Here is a 19,351-nt window from a genome sequence, read left to right on the forward strand (position 1 = left end):
TATTGTTATCGATATTTTTAAAGAGGTATCCAAATAGTAAATAAGTGGACATTTGTTGTAATATAAGTTGATTATCGTTGTTCCATTGTATTCAGTTGGTTTTCATCAATAAAAATTGCCTTCATTATAGTCAAAATTCCATTTACTTACACTCTGTTAGGAACCCCTCCAGCCGGCACGACACAACCCGAAATCTACTCTGCCAGTCAGGTGTTCACTGGAGCCACTGATGGTGGGGACAGACTGGGCTGCAGACTGACAGAGGGTCGTGAAGTGTGTACCGGCTGGGGAGAACCCAAGCAAGCGGAGTGGAATCTAAGCAGAGGTCAGGGGCCGGCAGCAGACAACAGTACCAGTATACAAGCTGAGGTCAAAGGGTCACGAGCAGACAGAGAGGTCGATATTCAAGCCAGAGGTCAGGGTCACGAGATACACAAGCAAAGTCCAAATCCAAGCCAAGGGTCATACATGGGTAAACAACAGCAAGTCCAATAGACAGGAACAAGGCAGAGAGCAGGTACAGCAGACTGGATACAGAGACTATAACCGGCAATGAGGCAGCAGACCTCATTGCCTTAAATACAACCCACAACCAATCAGAACCTGCCCCTAGACATAGCCACACTTGCAGGCTAATTGCCAGCACCTAGCAAGACCAATCAGGGCATAGCCCTGAAATCCACACTTGCAGGCTAATGCCTGCTAATTCAGCCACAGGCTGAATCTGACTGATTGTCCCTAGGGCGCATGCGCACCTGGCTGCCGGGACGCGGCGCTGAGGAAGCGTCCGACCGTTGCATTGGCGGCCGGGACGTTGGGACCGACAGGAAGTGAGCCGCGGCGGCTGTGAGTACCGCCGCGGCTCGTGACAGTACCCCCCCCTTGAGGAGGGGTTAAGGAACCCCGACATCCAGGTTTCCTTGGAAATTTTTTGAAGAACTCCTTCAGCTGTTTAGGAGCATGGAGTTGTCTCCGTGGAACCTAAGACCGTTCTTCTAACCCACGATTCCTCCACTGCACTAGGAAGTGCACCTGACCTTGCACTTTTTTGGAATCCAAGATCTTCTGAACAACGTATCTTGGTGATCTGTTTGAATTTCTCTCAGGCAAATTTGAAGACTGGATTTGAGTAGGATATAATACCGGCTTCAATAGAGAACAGTGAAATGTGTTGGGAATTCTCAACGAGCCCGGAATTCTTAACCTAAATGCGACAGAATTCACCTGCTTGATGATAAGGAACGGACCGATGAACTTAGGGCCCAACTTTTTGCAAGGCTGTCTGAGCTTAATGTTTTTTGTAGACAGCCACACTCTCTGGCCCACCTTGAAGGAGCAGATGGTACGGTGGCGATCCGATTTTTTTTTTGCGACAAATGGAGCTTGTTTCAGAGATGCCTGTACTTTCCTCCAGATAACTCTGAGATCTCTTGCAGTGGAACGGATCTCCTGGACACCAACTGGGTTGAGCGAATACAAGGAGTTAGATCTGGGGTGAAAACCATAATTGCAGAAAAACTGAGAAGTTTTAGTAGATGAATGACAGGAATTGTTACAGGCAAATTCCGCCCAGGGTAACAAGGAAGACCAATTATCATGGAACTCCGATGTGTAGCATCGTAAAAACTTCTCAAAGGACTGGTTAACCCTTTCGGTTTGCCCATTTGACTGAGGGTGGTATGTGGATGATAAACTAACCTTGATTCTGAGAAGGGTACAGAAAGATCTCCAGAATTGCGCTATGAACTGAGAACCCCGATCGGAAACGATGTCAGTAGGGAGTCCATGGAGCCGGAAAATATGTTGAATGAATAAGACGGCCAAATCCAGAGCAGTAGGCAGTCTGGTTAAGGAAACGAAATGTGACATCTTGCTGAACCGGTCTACCACGACCCAAATGGTATTGTGTCCTTCAGAAGTTTGTAGATCCACTATAAAGTCCATGGACAAGTGGGTCCATGGTTTTGCAGGTGGTGCCAAAGGAACTAACTGGCCTACTGGGCGGATCCTAGGAACTTTGTTTCTGGCACAAACCTCACGAGAGGACATGACTCTTGATGTCAGCAGACATAGATGGCCACCAGACTGTATGGGAAAGGATTTCTAATGTCTTGAAAATTCCAGGGTGTCCCGCAACCCTACTGTTATGCGCCTCTGCAATAACCGCCTTCCTTAGATGGACTGGAATAAAGAGACGTCGCTCCGGAGTAGTATCCGGGGCTAATTTCTGGAATCTCTGAAGTGTGATACTCAGATCTTGGGTTAAGCCGGCATGGATTACAGAAGGAGGAATAATCGGTTCTGGGATAGTGACTGGAACGTGGTGTGCAGAAAAACTTCTGGACAGGGCATCTGCCCGGACATTTTTGGAACCTGGTCGGTAGGTGATCAGGAAATTAAACCGGGTAAAGAATAACGCCCACCGGGCCTGTCTGGGATTTAAACAATTGGCTGACTGTATATATTGTAAGTTCTTGTGGTCGGTAATGACAGAGATCTGATGTGAAGTGCCCTCCAACCAATGCCGCCACTCCTCGAAGGCCCATTTGATTGCCAATAGTTCTCTATTACCGACATCATAGCTGGCTTCCGCTGAAGAGAACTTATGGGAGAAATAAGTACATGGATGCAGACGATTAGTATGAGGATCCTTCTGCGATAGGATGGCACCGGCACCGATGTCAGAGGCGTCAACCTCAAGAACAAATGTCCTAGCTGGATCCGGATGTCTAAGGACTTGAGCGGACACAAAGGCCTTTTTCAGGCTTTCGAATGAGGCTACTGCTTGGGACGACCAATTAGTTGGATCCATTCCTTTACGGGTCAGAGCGACAATGGGAGCCACAATGTCAGCAAAGTTGTGAATGAATCTCCTATAATAATTGGAGAAGCCCAGGAACCTCTGCACCGCCTTAAGATTGTTGGGTTGCACCCAATCCAAAATAGCCTGGACCTTAGCTGGATCCATGGAGAATCCCTCAGATGAGATTACATAGCCTAAAAAGGATACCCTCTGCACCTCGAACTCCCACTTTTCCAGCTTAGCGTAAAGGTGGTTCTCTCGCAATTTTTGTAGAACTTGTTTGACGTGAGTCTGATGGGCGGGCAAAGATCTGGAATAGATTAGGACATCATCTAAATAGACGACCACGAAACAACCAAGGAATTCCCGAAGAACTTCATTGATCAAGTCCTGGAACACTGCAGGTGCATTGCTAAGGCCAAACGGCATGACCAGATACTCGTAGTGGCCAGAGTGCGTATTGAATGCCATCTTCCACTCATCTCCTTACTTTATCGTAAGATTATATGCTCCACGAAGGTCGATTTTTGTGAAGACAGCAGCCCCTCTCAATTGATCAAAAAGTACGGAAATGAGCGGGAGAGGATAGGTGTTTTTAATTGTGATAAGATTCAATCCCCGGTAATCTATACAGGGTCTTAGCCCTCCATACTTTTTGGATACAAAGAAGCATCCTGCTTCTATGGGAGATTTAGATGGCCTGATAAAGCCTTTCTCCAGATTTTCATCGATGTATTCCTGCACGGATTTGGTCTCGGGAACAGGGAGGGAATACAGACGACCCTTAGGTAACTTGGAACCAGGAATAAGCTCGATGGCACAGTCAAAGTCAAGGTGCGGTGGTAAGGTATCAGCAGCCTTCTTGGAGAACACATCCCAGAATTCATGATATTGTGAGGGAAGCTGCTCCGGAATAGACTGAATCATACGCAGAGGCAGTGACAGGCAAGACTGTGTACAATAAGAACTCCACTGAACAATCTCTCCTTTCATCCAGTCCATGACAGGGTTATGACGGGAGAGCCAGGGGTGGCCCAGGATCAAGGGAACCGACGAACAATCGATCAGGAAGAAGGTGATTGACTCAGAATGGAGAGCTCCGATCTTTAACTGTAGTGGCGGGGTCTCCCAGGAAATCTTGCCACCAGGCAACGGACTTCCATCTAAGCCACATACAGAAATAGCAGATTTGAGTTTTACCATCGGAATTCCGGCAGAGCGGGCAAACCTGATATCAAGGAAGTTGCCTGCAGCTCCGCTATCAATAAAGGCCGACAGGTCCACAGAGCGAGCACTGAAGGTGAGCTGTGCAGGGATTAATACAGCATTTTTCGGGGAGATAATTTGCAGACCTAGGTGAACTTTCCACTCATTCCCTAGGCATGGTCTTTTCCCGACTTATTTCGGCAGGAACGGGAGAAGTGGCCTTTTGTGCCACAGTAGAGACATAGACCTTGTGAACGTCTCCTGTCTCTTTCCTCAGAAGAGAGACGATATGCTCCTACTTGCATAGGCTCCTCATCATCCGTGGAAACAGGAATCAGAACAGATGGAGGAGAAGATGCCTCTTTTTCAGTTTTTCGCTCTTTAATTCTCCTGTCAATTTTAATGGAGAGGTGCATCAGATCCTCCAATGAGGTAGGAGAGGGATATTGCACCAAAGAGTCTTTGATTTGTTCTGACAGGCCTAAACGAAACTGACTGCGTAAGGCAGGGTCATTCCATCCACTATCGGGTGACCATCTACGAAATTCCGTGCAGTATTGCTCTGCCGACCGCCGGCCTTGTTTCAAGGCCCGTAGATGAGCTTCAGCGAAGGCCATTCGATCCGGGTCATCATACAGTAGACCCAACGCCTCGAAGAAAGCATCTACTGACTGCATGGCAGGACTGGTCTGCGGCAAGGAAAAGGCCCAAGACTGGGGGTCACCCTGTAAGAGGGAAATGATAATCCCGACTCTTTGTTGCTCTGAACCGGAGGAGCGGGGTCTCAACTGGAAATAAAGCTTGCAGCTCTCCCTGAAATTCCGGAACAGGGATCTATTTCCGGTGAAGCGATCCGGTAAATTCATCTTAGGTTCGCGGACGGAACTCGGAGTGGGTTGTGAAGATTTCGCAGCTTCTTCTTGAGTGGACAAACGCTCAGACAATCCCTGGATCATTTGGTACAGGGATTCCACATGACCCACTAGGGCTTGCGCCGGAGACGGTGAAGTTCCACTTACTTCCATCTAAACTTCGTCTCCGGAACGTCTGTTTTTTGGGCCGGTTATAATGTTAGGAACCCCTACAGCCGGCACGACACAACCCGGAATCTACTCTGCCAGTCAGGTGTTCACTGGAGCCCCTGATGGTGGGGACAGACTAGGCTGCAGACTGACAGAGGGTCGTGAAGTGTGTACCGGCTGGGGAGAATCCAAGCAAGCGGAGTGGAATCCAAGCAGAGGTCAGGGGCCGGCAGCAGACAACAGTACCAGTATACAGGCTGAGGTCAAAGGGTCACGAGCAGACAGAGAGGTTGGTATTCAAGCCAGAGGTCAGGGTCACGAGATACACAAGCAAAGTCCAAATCCAAGCCAAGGGTCATACACGGGTAAACAACAGAAAGTCCAATAGACAGGAACAAGGCAGAGAGCAGGTACAGCAGACTGGATACAGAGACTATAACCGGCAATGAGGCAGCAGACCTCATTACCTTAAATACAACCCACAACCAATCAGAACCTGCCCCTAGACATAGCCACATTTGCAGGCTAATTGCCAGCACCTAGCAAGACCAATCAGGGCTTAGCCCTGAAATCCACACTTGCAGGCTAATGCCTGCTAATTCAGCCACAGGCTGAATCTGACTGATTGTCCCTAGGGCGCATGCGCACCTGGCTGCCGGGACGCGGCGCTGAGGAGATGTCCGACCGTTGGCTTGGGAGTTGGAGGGAAGTGACGTCCCGGTCGTCATGGTGATGGCTGGGACGTTGGGACTGACAGGAAGCGAGCTGCGTCGGCTGTGAGTACCGCCGCGGCCCGTGACACACTCCCATTACATTTTTCATACTGTCCCTTCTAACTTTCCACTTCGACCACTGAACAAAATCTAATGTACAGCGCTATTACTACTGTAATACTATTGTAGGGGAAAAAAGTATGAAATCAGAAAAGTGTGATGGTGGCTAAGTGGTTAGCACTTCTGCCTCACAGCACTGGGGTCATGAGTTCAATTCCCGACCATGGCCTTATCTGTGCGGAGTTTATATGTTCTCCCCGTGTTTGCGTGGGATTCCTCCGGGTGCTCCGGTTTCCTCTCACACTCCAAAAACATACTAGTAGGTTAATTGTCTGCCATCAAATTGACCCTAGTCTCTCTCTCTCTGTTTGTGTTAGGAAACTTAGACTGTAAGCTCCTATGGGGCAGGGACTGATGTGAATGAGTTATCTGTACAGCGCTGCGGAATTAGTGGAGCTATATAAATAAATGGTGATGATGATTAGGGGATGAGGAAACCATGAAAAATTGTAAAGTCCTGGAAAGTTTTCATCAAACCAGTCAATGTAAGATGACAGTTAGACTGTATAAGGCAGATTCAATTTGGTGCGAGGTGATGCGATGTGTAAGTTTTAAAGCAATTTCTGCTCATTTTTTCTCGCCTCACATAGAGGTGCGCGGAAAAATGAGCGGAGATTTCTTACTGTAATAGCTAGCAATATTCACATCTGCAAATCGAGGCGATGCTTAGTGGCACCTCGCGCTAAATTAAATATGCCCCTAAATGTACAATCAGATCTATCAAAAGGGAGCATTATTGAACACTGACACACAAAGGGAGTATTTGTTAAACTTTTTCAGGCACAAGGAGATATTTCATAAATGTGTACAAACATAAGAGGTATTTCTAAAGAGTTTGGGTGATACAAAAATGAAAAGGAGCTACTGTAATGTTTGGGCCAATTAATTTAATTCAAAAGTGACATTAGAACTCTCCAGTTATAGGAATTTAAATCATAATTAACAATTTAACAACATGTGTATTATATAACAAAGCACAGGAGCCAGTCATGTTTGTAATACAGAGTATAATTAGGATATTTACATTTGCATAGACCACATAGGGTCCTTAGGCTTACAGCAAAACTCTTGTTACAAATTCTACACACTTACATGGTAAGCACCAGCTCAGTGTGGCCTGAGAGGGGTCTGTGGGGTGACCCCAAAATATTCACTGTCTAAGAGGTGTGCAGCAGGTGTGACTTCAGTTCACCACCTTGTTAGCACTAAAATTAAACACTATGATATACACACACAACATGCTTACATAGCATACATACATGGCTCTGCACAACAAACATGCACTACTCTATACTGCATAGACACTCAAGAGTTTTTTCCAGTGCAAAAACAATTGGATATAGCTAAATCATTGTACAGGTATGTGAATAGGCCTAGGTTGCACTCAATTTGAATTGAAACAGAAGAGACAAAGGGGATAAGGAAGCTCAGAGTAAGCACTCATTCCTGTGAAGAAATGCATTCACACAATGATTTTCACAAATTGGATGGGGGAAATAAGACTTCCTCTACTTTCCTCCTTCCACGTTCAACATTAATTTTGAAATAAACAATGTGTGCAATGCTAGTGAGCTTCTTCACAGGGATGAACCATGTTATTGTCAGTGTTTTTTCCCTCTGTCACTTCTCCACTTTCACTTCCTGAAGCGCTCAAAAATAGAACGGAATACCAGCAGACAATCTGCTCAAGTGCACATATCCAAAGCTGCCAACGCATGGGCAGTTCTGCTCGTTTGACCTCGTTAGCAAATGACTGAATAAAATAGTAAAGAGGGCATTTCTTCGTTGACCACATGCTGGTGGGGATCAACAACTGATCAGATTATGCACCCTAAGCAGTCAAATGTCATTGGATTTTGATTGTTCAGAACAATTGGATTAGCCAAAAATGTTGCAATGCCACACCAATTTGTTCCAAACAGACTAACCACATCTACAGATGTGTTGCTATCTTAAAGGAAAGAGACTGGTTAGTGAATAGAAATGCACGTTATCTTTTGGTCACGACAATGCATTCCACTCAGAGAATGGTTATGTGAGTACGTAGCCTACTATATCCTTCACTACATGTCCATAATACTGTTGTAAGCACCACACACCTATCAGTCAGTTAAAAACATAACAGTACAAAGATGTTTTTCTTATGGCCCCACAGTTCCAATTCATGGGAATCGTAGGCATTTTCTGACAATGTTTTGGAGTGCAATTATGAGTAATTACTTTTCCCTCTCCAAAACATTATCGTGAAAAACAACTTACTATATTTTATGTTATAATTATACATCCTGAGCTGATGGATCAAGCTGAGTTACATTGGATATATTAAGCACACATCACTCCAAATAAGCTTTATTATTTACAGTGGTGACTGGATACATCTAAAGATGTTTTGCAGTAATATACTCTGAGTACGAGTTCTTGCAAGGAACTTTCTCAAAGAGTGAGCAACAACTCAATAATTGAACAATATCTCTGTAAATGAGACAGTGACCAATAAAACTAATGAAGATGTCTCACATTATAGAGATGTTTGTTTGATAAAGAAACCTATGAGACGCTTTCCTGAGTTATTTTCATACATTTTTTAAAATAAATACTTTCAGTAATTCCCCTCTAAACAACACTCAAATAGTAAGAGCATCTCCAATAGGGTACCTTGTGCAGCAGTTTGATGCTGGCAAAGGCAACATAGGAAATATGGTATTGAGTAGCCTGTGGCAAAGTTGAATGTTTGCATATCTCCTGTTATGATAGCCCTGCACTGGCACTATGATCCTGTTTAAGCCCATGTCCCTGTGTCCTTTGGCTGTTCTGGTAAGGCAACTCGTGTCTTTATGAAATGCTGGTGTTTATTCAAAAAATGTCTTTTTAACTAATTGCAGCATAAGTGAAGGTTCATAGAAGTCTATCTGATGGTTTCACAGGTGTTTGATAGTGTCTCTTCTCCAATGATGAGTTTTCAATCTACATTCTAGAAGAAGGTCCTGACAACTCGTAGAATAAAACATAAGCGTCACTACTCTTGACCTGGCTGGAAGACATTGCGGTGACTCTGATAACGAAAAGAAAAGTTGATATTGTGTTATGAATTATTCTGTTAACGGATCTGGGACCAGATTTACTAAGCTGCGGGTTTGAAAAAGTGGGGATGTTGCCTATAGCAACCAATCAGATTCTAGCTTTCATTTATTTAGTACCTTCTACAAAATGACAGCTAGAATCTGATTGGTTGCTATAGGCAACAACCCCACTTTTTCAAACCCGCAGCTTAGTAAATCTAGCCCCTAGTGTTACTTGAAAGGCAAAATTAAATAAAGTAATACTCCCTGGGAAAAAAAACAGCCAAGAATAATATTTTAACAACTAGGAGGAGCAGTTCTGGGGGTAAATGTATGAATCTCCGGATTCTTCATCTCCGGCGTGTTCAGCCTCTTCAGCGCTTAAATTTAAAGCGGCGCTGCATTGTAAAGGGAAACTTCCCTTTGCAATGCAGCGCCGCTTTAAATTTAAGCGCTGAAGAGGCTGAACACGCCGGAGATGAAGAATCCGGAGATTCATACATTTACCCCCTGCTGTTAACTGTGGGTTTTATTTAATTATACAGTTAATGGACAAAAAATAGAAACATCTATATAAACTCACTTAACAGAGTTTTGGGCCCACACACACAACAGGTACAGATTGTATGTGATGTTGCATTTAGTCTAACTTTATTTGGAATTTTGTGTTTTAGCCAAGCAGGGAATTTGGCATATTTCAATACTATATAATACATCATATCGAGACAGAACAATATTTTTTAAATGTAAAAATAAAGTAAGGTCCATAGGAAGGGATGAAACAGGGATAAGTGACTTTTACACATTTATCATTACCTTGAGTCATTATACGTATACCACTCTCCATTGTTAGGGTTCTTGCAGTAAGCAGTATAATGTCCTCCCATGGTAGTCCCCGAGTGATTGGACACAGCATAGAGATTATATGTTGCATGAGCTGCAAAGAAACAGTACAACTAACTATAACAATTGAATACATCTTGCTGCAGTGATGCAGGAATGATTTGCACACAGCTATGGTTTGATGGGAAGCGGTAGATTTGCAAATTCTATTCAGGAAATTATTATTTTTTATAGCACAGATATTTCATGCCTGAGACATATACAGTACAAAGTCACTTACTACTTGGTTCTGAAGAGAATTCACGCAAGTCCAAATCTTTAAGAGGGAAATTCACAAACGTGGAGAGCTTGCTGCTTCTTATGCGTGCTTCAGAGAACCTCTTCAGATCTAAACAGGGTTAGAGTCAAGGAGGAAAACCTGCAGCATAACAAGCTGGAGAAAAGGCAAAAAAGAAGGAGTGTTGTATGGTAAAGAAAATGAAGGTCCTCTGTAGTATAGAGTTATGTGGATCAAGGCAGAAGATGATAGATTTTAGGCAATGAAAGGACCTTTGGTTAGAGGATGTAGACAGGACAGGAATCATTGGTAAAAGGCAGTATGAATGAAATAAATACAGTTTTATTTGAAAGGATATGAAGTACAAGTATCTTGGGGAATCTCTGGACAGTGAACTTCTTGGTACATCTTCTTCGAGCTTTACATCTGCAGCATGTCTAGCAAAGAAAATGGGTATATTTGGTATAAGAAAAATATGCAATGGTGTGTATATTACTATGAAATTATTTTGTTCTTAATGGACATTATAAAAACCAGCAAAGACTTACACTTTACAGCAATAATGATGAACAAGATGTGGGATGCAAAATTCTTATATTCTAATTTTTTACACATTAAGGGTTATATTTACTAAGCTGCGAGCTTGAAAAAGTGGAGATATTGCCTATAGCAACCACTCATATTCTAGCTATCATTTATTTAGTATATTCTACAAAATGACAGCTAGAATCTGATTGGTTGCCACAGGCAACATCTCCACTTTTTCAAATTCGCAATTTAGTAAATATACCCCTAAGCTTCATTTGTGACAGTGCAAATGTACATACCTTCAGTGTAAATGCTCTTTTGTCAGGTTACACACCTACTTTTGTTGAGATTCACATATAAGCAAATGGATTCATGGGCCAAGATGGGGGTGTCTGTGTGGGTGCAAAACTTGGCAATGTCCAATGGGAGGAGTTGGGCAGACTTCGGACTCTGTGCCAAGAACAAATTAGGGGCATGCGTGCACCAACATGCAAAATAGAGGAATTGTTTTGCTTGAGATAAATTTTATTTTTATCTTCACCTCTGAAGTGGCAAAGATTGAAAAACAAAAATGTATTACCTGCACCTTGTCAGAGAAAATATGTGGGTAGACTGGGTTTTATATTACATTTAATATTCCACCTTCAAGTTATAGTTGTGCAGAAAAGTGCATTTCCAAGCACACAATGATCAATGTGGTAAACATTTAAACACACAAACATAACATGTAAGAAATATAGTTCTGTTGTTCCCTAACTCTCAAGACTGATTTAAATCGTACACATTTTCAGGTGGATCTGAAAAACTGGGTCAAGCTTGGTTTTCAGTCGGCAGTTCCAAGGACCGGACGGTGGAAGTGCACCTTGAAATGAGTCAATCAGATCTGTATGTGCACTTGCATAAATAAAGAAGTACAACATTTTCTTTTTACAATTCATAAATGAGTCTAGTTCTCATAGTGATCCTGATAGGCTTAGAAGTACATTATTCCACAGAAGGAGGCTCACATTAGTAATCAGAGTTCTAACATGGAGCTAGGATTTTAACAATACTGGCCTGTGTTCCATGACTGTCCTGCCACTGTAACTGGGATGTGCTGAACATCTTGCGATGTCATTTGTTCAGAATATTGTTAGGATTAATAACTGGTTGATCAATTTTACACTGTATGACAAGAACAGCTTTGTCCTTCTGTTAGATGAGTAATGGTAACAAGCTAGACAGTAATATATAGGTGGTCAGCAGAGAGTGGCTGCTGGATGAAGCACAAAGCAGTAAAAAGAGGAAGCAGTAATGACAACTGCACCATGAGAGGTCTTATTTAAAATTCAGAGAGGACATTGCCTTTAATATGTAGTCATTAGTGAAACAATTAATGATCTGCTCATAATAACTAGCAAAACGAAAAGTAAACAAATAAAAAAATCTCAGCTGCCCCTGAACATGATAGTGCAAGGCATGTGTCTAAGTGCGGAACCACTACTGTTGCGGCAGGTGCAGTGCACCGGGGCCCATGGAGATAATAGGGCCTGCTGCATGGCAGATGCAGGGGGTCGGGCCACGGTTTCCTTCTCCCCGCACCGGTGCCCACAGCTCACTAGTTCCACCTCTGGTGTGTCTTCGTGTCCTTTATAGTAACTACAGCCTAGGACTGATCATACTAGTTTGAACGTGTTTGACAGTTCTTAGTTTTACCAATTAAAAATCTATAGTTTGGATTTCTTATTTTCCCAGACTTCTGCTACTTTTAAATTAAAATAATTCATTGGGGATTTTGTTATATGAATAAACTTTACAGGAACATGATCATTACATATGACACTTACTGGCTTTTCATCCCCTTCTAAAATATCTTCTTTGGTGAAAAGACGAATGCAGTCCATTAATGAAACTTCAGGAGTGCTCTTCTGTAGAAGAGAGATGCACATAAAGAATATTCTTCAAAATCAAGGTGTGTTGATTTTCATTTCCTTTCAACACATTTTTATGATTTATACAAAAGATGATACAACACTATATATATATATATATATATATATATATATATATATATATATATAATCATTCCTACACCTCAGTTTCTGGGGCTGTATTTTGAGTTACACTGTCGTCACCAACCGTTTTATTTTTTGCAATAAAATAAACAATGAGAGTTGTGTCACTGTATAACCTTGTGAAAAGTAGTCAATTCACCACTTATTGATCGGGTTTTGCGCCAGCCATGGCCAGACCAGACCATTTTGTTTGCTTTGTTTTGAAGATGTGCTGACTTCATTGGAAATTACTTTTCTATTTTTTTCTAGATTCAAGAGAATTTATTTGGGAGTTTGTTTTTTGGAGGAGGGCGCAGATAGGTGGCATAATAGAACAAACATATGTTTATTTCATTTTTGTATATATCAAGCTATAAAATAGACTTGTCCAAGATTCTTCCCAAAAGCACTCAAGTCTGAATTAAAAACGGAGTGTTAGTACCTCAAATTGTAATATATGTTCAAATGACCGACTTTCCCCAAATTCTTCCCAGTCTACGAAGCTGCAACACTTATTTTAAACAAAATTCAATATTTTTATAATTTCAACACCATTGATATGCTTTTTAGTACTCCTTGAAAAGTTGTGTGCAGTTAAGACTCAAACCATTTAAAAAGAATAACAATAATTATATTGAAATTCTGACTGAAATCATGCTTAAACTGAGCGTGGGAACTGGCTAAAAGCGGAATACCTTTCGAGTTGGTCGGTTTAACATGTATTGCAATATAAGGAACTAACATTTCATGCTCTTTATACATTGAGCATTTTGTAGTGGCTATAAGAGCATCATGAATGTAATAGATGAGTGCATAGAATCAAAATCTTATTGATTTTAACACGTGGCCACAATCTTATTGAACCCCAGTATTAATTTAATGGTTGTGGTGAGCATAAAATGAACTATTTTCAATTAAGTCCATTAGGTACATCGTTTATATATAAGGTCATGAAATAAAGGACACCATTAAATAAATAAAGATAAATATTTCTTATTTGTACCATGGTCAACTGTGTGGGTATTTCATACACTGAAAGGTCACTGGGCAGAGGGGCCTTCCAGAAAAGCTGTCCATTGTAGCATAGTTTACAGAAAAGATGGTTTCTCTACATTTATTTTATAAATATGATGCAAAAAAGAAAAGGGGACTAAATATAACCATGTTCCTTCTGTCACGCCTATAAAGCATGTAATAACTTACATGTACATGTATGTTTATTGAATTTGAAATGGCTGACAACACTTGAAATATTATTGTCAATTGTACATCTCCGAACTTCTTCAATAAAATCGGTGAAAAAAAGAGGCAACATAGCAAATGCATTTTACGTAGACCAGCAGAACAACAGTTTCTTAAAGGAATGAATCCTCCTGAAAACTGATTACATAAGATTGTAGTCTCAGTATAATCCATTTATTTTAGGAATAGAGATTCCCATATAAAAACAATATAAGCAACCTGCGTAATAAGAGAATAAAAACAGTCTCTAATTAGTATATATTTTATAATAACCATGTTACTCCCAAAGTGGAGTTAACAGCCAATTAATTAGCTAACTTTTTAACCGGTATTACGTAATGGGTATGGCTAGTGCAGTGTCAGTGGCTGTTCTCGTTTTAGCTGGATTCCTTTTTGACAACACTGTATTTGTTTGTATTCTGTGAATATTATGTGCGCTATTACATTATTATCGACCCTTCTTTGTAATGTACTTGTTTATTGTGGTGTAATATGCATAACTAAATTCAGGTTTTGAGCAGCCCCATTTTTTTATTATTATGTTATTCACACTTATGACTAATCTTGCTAAATTGTATATTATGGTTGTAATAGTTGTTATAAAGGGGACTTTGCTGTCAAATGCCGCAAAGTGATCCTGCTCCGGGTACAAGGTAGCCATGTTATAAAACAGTTGAACCAGGGAAGTGTTGCTAATTAACAGTGGTTGTTCAAAAGTGGATAGGTCTGTTCTTCTTAAAAAACGTATTTGGCCAATGCTTCATTGAATCAATGTTGGGATAGTACCTTAGCAATGGGTAAAGATAAGTCCCAGAATGGGTCAAATACAGTGGAACAATATCCGCATTCTGTGCATGTGAGGGAACTCTTCAACTGACCAACAAATAGCTCTGTGAGAAGAGAGAGTAAATATATAAGTGATATGTTCATGCAACATATATATACACTATATATATATATATATATATAATTATATTAAAATCAAGGTCTGTGGTTTTTTTTTTCAACACATTCTTATTGATTTACACAAAAGATGGCATAACATGGCATTAACTTACCTTTTTAATGGAATCATGTGGATCAATCGCTGGGACACATGGCTATGCACATGTGCGACCTTAGCTGCGCATGCGCAATGGCCACACATGTCAAATCCTCCATTTGCTGGCAGTTAGGCTGCCAGTGAAGGAGTTTTTAGTTAGTTTATAGTTAGTTTGGGAGAGGGGATTCACCAGGGCTTGCCAATGAGCCGTGGCATGATATATGCAAGTGTCAGTACATTCTGTATCACTGTGGTATGCAGTGATACAAAATGATACTTACTGCCGCCCACAACCCACCAATGGTAAATAGATCCCTAAGAGCATCTCTTATCTGAGCATAGCTAACCCTGTGGCTACCACCTGACATAGGAGTTACAGCAACGGCTCTAAGTCCTACAGTACAGAGATAGCTGCCTAAGCGAGGAAAGTTCATGCCACCAACTAATAATTTGATTTTGAAATCATTGCATATAATTTATATATATATATATATATATATATATATATATATATATATATATATATATATATACACACACACACATATACATACACATACATATTCAGGGTTGAGATGAGGTGTACATATATACATATATAACAGCATTGAGTGCACATTCACATTTGCAGTAGGTCTGTATTTGACAAGTAATTTTGCTTTGTCGTTAATTATTCTACGGTTTCTTGAAAATACAATCATTTGCAAATACTCATGTTGTTTTTGGGGATATGAATGAATAAAAACTGGTCTCTAGTTTTCTTTAAAACTACAACTACAAAAAATTTAATTGACCTGCGTGGAACGGAAATTTTCAAAACACTGCACAATATGATGTAAAATATAGTATTGTGTATGAATTTTATACTTTGGAAATTAGTTTAATCGTACTGCATACTAGACATGCAAATTTAAACAAATTTTACAAATATTTTTAAACATCACCTTACCCACAATTCTACTGTCTTCCCTCTCCAGATACCTCTTCCACATTAGCTTGCCTTTCTCTGTGTCACTGATAATAACAATAAATAGATAAAACAATGAGAACCAAAACGAAAATAATATTGTAACAAACAAAACATTTGTGCTATTGAACATTATGTTTTTTTTATACATTGCAAGACTAAAAGAGTTGCTTCTCATATGTTTGCATGCTTTGCATGAACTGAATCAATATATAATTAGTGGAATATTTTAAGATGATATAATGGATGCAGGCGTGGCTTATAAGCCATGCTGTGTAGACATATGTCTCATTGACTCCTCTGAAACAAAGCAAAAATTAACTATCAGGTCATTGACACTCAACAGTGGCTCAATTTGTAAGGTGATCCCTAGGGCATCAGTTAAGAGGGACATTTAAACAAGAGATATGGGGGCCTGATTCAGAATGGATGTATATTCTTTTATGTTGCGTAACTGAGATTTTTCACACTGCAATGCTCAGAAAGTGGACGTACGCAACTGCGGCTATTAAGATCTGTGACTTTTTGCAACTTACAGCTCCTTGTGCTTGAAGAGGTGTGAAGGGGGAGAGAAGATGTGCTCTAACGTAGGTAATGTACAGTAAGGGAGTGTTCAAGCAATTGCATAAAGATTCAGACTGGGACGTAATCATAGATACTACTGAAAAAGCGGTTTTACTTACAGGTGGTCAGGTGTTAGTAGCATATGATGACGATGATGAACAACTGAACTAGTGAATTGTTTGTAATTAGCGTTTTGAAAAAGATTTGCAGACACTAATTGAGACTTTACTAGTGGCTTGGCTGTATAGATAAGGATTCTGAGGGGCGCATCTATCAGACGCATCTCAACCCTGAATACAGAATACATACTCATGCACTTGAGTGCAACTTATCCAATTGCAAGTTATGCTTACATTCTACTTTGAATTAGGCCATGGTATCTAAAGCCACTCTTGGCCACAGGTCTTGAAGTGAGGCATGGTCACTGCTCTACAATCACAAGGTGACCTGTGAAGTATTGCACTTGTGCATGCCAGATGTAGAACATGTGGGTGCTTTATTTATAATATATTCCTGCATCAGAAACCATGCAATGCAAGAGCGGGATCTGCTAATTATCCCGGTCCTCATGTGCACGAATTGACCCAGGGGGAGGCATAAATATCAGCATCACCATGTGAGCAGTCAAACTGGAGGAGTATGCCACCAGCAAGGACCCCATTGTAGCCCACAAGTTTTGAAGCCCCAACTCTCCGGCTGTAAGCTGCAGACAAAAATCGAGGCACGAGTCAAGCAAGCAGGATGGCACGTGTCAAGCAGAAGGACCCCTGGAGGACCACACTTAGACAACCGGTCGGGTTTTCATGGCAGTGGGTCATCAGGAAAGCCTGCATCGGACCACACAACCACAGTGCAAGTATCCACTTCAATACTGCCTTGTTCTGCATAAAATAAAGCTTACACAACCTATCCTATGGAATCCTTATGCTCCTCAATAGGCCTTCAGAAGATTGGCAAGAAACTCAATTTAAATTAATCACACTGATGTCTCCTACGGGTACAGAGATGGCAAAAGATACATCAGGCAAGACAGTCGAATATGTTAGGAACCCCTCCAGCTGGTACAACAAAACCCGGAGTCTGCTCTGAAGTCTGGTGTTCACTGTTGCCCCTAGTGGTGGGAACAGACTTGGCTGCAGATAAACAGAGGGTCGGAAGATGTGTACCGGCTAAGGAGAACCCAGGAATGGAGTGTTATGACAGACAGCAGCGTAGGGTCCAGGCCAGAATCGGCGCCGGCAGCAGACAACTTATTAAAAGAGCAAATCAAGGTCAGGGGTCACAGGCACAGGTTCAGGATCCAGGGACAGGAGTAAGATCAGGGTCACTAGCAGAGAATCAAAATCCGGGTTCAGGCAATAGATCAGGGTCAGAAGCACAGGTTCAAAGTCCAGGACCAGGCAAAGGTCATACACGGGAAATCAATCATAGGTTAGACACCAAACACAGGGACAAAGTAGCAGGCAGCAGAACTGAAACAGGACGCTATAACCGGCAGGGAGGCTAAGCCTTATATACTGGAGCCAACCAATCAGGGTTTTCCCTGCAACAACACACAGGGCACAGCTAATTACATTAAAGCCCTAATTAGCCTGCAGGCTGTAGTGCACGCGCCCGGCTGTACTGAGTGGCCGGGGTGCGTTGCCCTGGCAACGGTCGGGGCCGTGAAACCGGATGTGACGTCCCGGTCGTCATAGCGACGGCCGGGACGCCGGGAACCAGGGGCAGTGAGTCGCGGTAGTGCCCGCGGCTCATGACAGAATATGACCACCTTCGCTACAGATTTCTGAATCCCCCAAAACACTTAAAAAAAGAAGACAACAAATCAATGCAGAGAAAATATTGAGGCCTTGATGCAGAGTTTTCCCATAATAAAAAATGTTTAGCCGCACAATTCTTAAGAACGGGTCAGGTCGGCAACAGTAGCATATGACCCCGGTTACACTAGACACACGTCAGACACTTACGTACCACTTGCGTCTTTTTATCCATTTGTTTTATGTGCAAACAACGCATCCGCTATTAGGCATCAATAACACTTTAAAATATCTCTAATACAGAAGAAAATAATGTGACTCATGTCCAAAGATTTTTGTTTTTGCTTAAACATACACACAAATGCATTCAAAGAAAGCACAAATCAGCATCAGTGGTGTAATCGCAATATATATGCGGCTACATTGACTCACAATTGTGTCGCCACGCCTTTAATCTTTAATGTATTCAGCCCCCACATTAGAACATCCCTGTCCTGCCTCTCTGCGTGTGGCCACCGACTGCGGTGAACTAACCTCTATTTAAAAAGTGTTGAATGTATTTAGAGAAGATATAGTTTTACTTTCATGTTGTTTGCAATTTTCCTGAAGTATGATGTAATATGAGAGATTGCTTGTGAATTTGCTCACTAGAATAAACAGTGGTGACACATAATTACTAATTAAAATAATGATCAGTATTTAGTTACATTATGAGAAATACATCAACATGGGATTTAAGCAGCCAAGCAAAATGACAAGTCTGGCAGAACTCCATGTATTTAGTCTGTTTTGAAAAGCTGACTTCCTGGTGATAGTGTATACAACACTAAAAAGAAAATCATATACTGGCATGGAAAAATACAAAGCACAGAGGGAAGATGTTATTGTCCACACAATGCACATTGAAAAGATTTTAATTTTACCTACAGCTTTTGTTTATTTCTGACTGTTTTACGGCCACAGGGTGGTGGATATTTGTCAGAAAACATAAAAATCCCAAGGACAGCTTGCAAATCATAGCATATCCTATTTGTTCCACTTTATACTGCTCATTTTGCAGTTAAAGCTGGTATTATATCAGCCAGTACAATATATTCTGTGAATTTTATGGCAGGAAACAACAAAAACTGTATATGTCATCTTCTGTTGGGTAAACAAAATACATAGTTAAAGAA

The 19,351-nt window shown here is 41.4% G+C and overlaps 1 protein-coding gene across 3 annotated transcripts in view; it reads right to left on the minus strand.

Moving 5' to 3' along the window:
* Positions 1-6,854: 6,854 nt before the first annotated feature.
* The window catches only part of USP2 (ubiquitin specific peptidase 2), a 94,959-nt gene continuing 82,462 nt past the window's right edge, over positions 6,855-19,351 (minus strand). For all 3 annotated transcript variants that reach the window (XM_075191183.1, XM_075191184.1, XM_075191185.1), the window contains 7 exons: positions 15,838-15,902; positions 14,633-14,736; positions 12,398-12,478; positions 10,400-10,480; positions 10,047-10,152; positions 9,740-9,860; positions 6,855-8,916 (listed from right to left, as the gene is read on the minus strand). In XM_075191183.1, coding sequence (XP_075047284.1) covers positions 8,829-8,916; positions 9,740-9,860; positions 10,047-10,152; positions 10,400-10,480; positions 12,398-12,478; positions 14,633-14,736; positions 15,838-15,902 — 646 coding nt within the window. In that variant the 3' untranslated portion in view covers positions 6,855-8,828. The remainder of the gene's footprint in view (positions 8,917-9,739; positions 9,861-10,046; positions 10,153-10,399; positions 10,481-12,397; positions 12,479-14,632; positions 14,737-15,837; positions 15,903-19,351) is intronic.

Source organism: Mixophyes fleayi, chromosome 11 (assembly GCF_038048845.1).
Source record: "Mixophyes fleayi isolate aMixFle1 chromosome 11, aMixFle1.hap1, whole genome shotgun sequence".
NCBI classification, from domain to species: Eukaryota; Metazoa; Chordata; class Amphibia; order Anura; family Limnodynastidae; genus Mixophyes; species Mixophyes fleayi.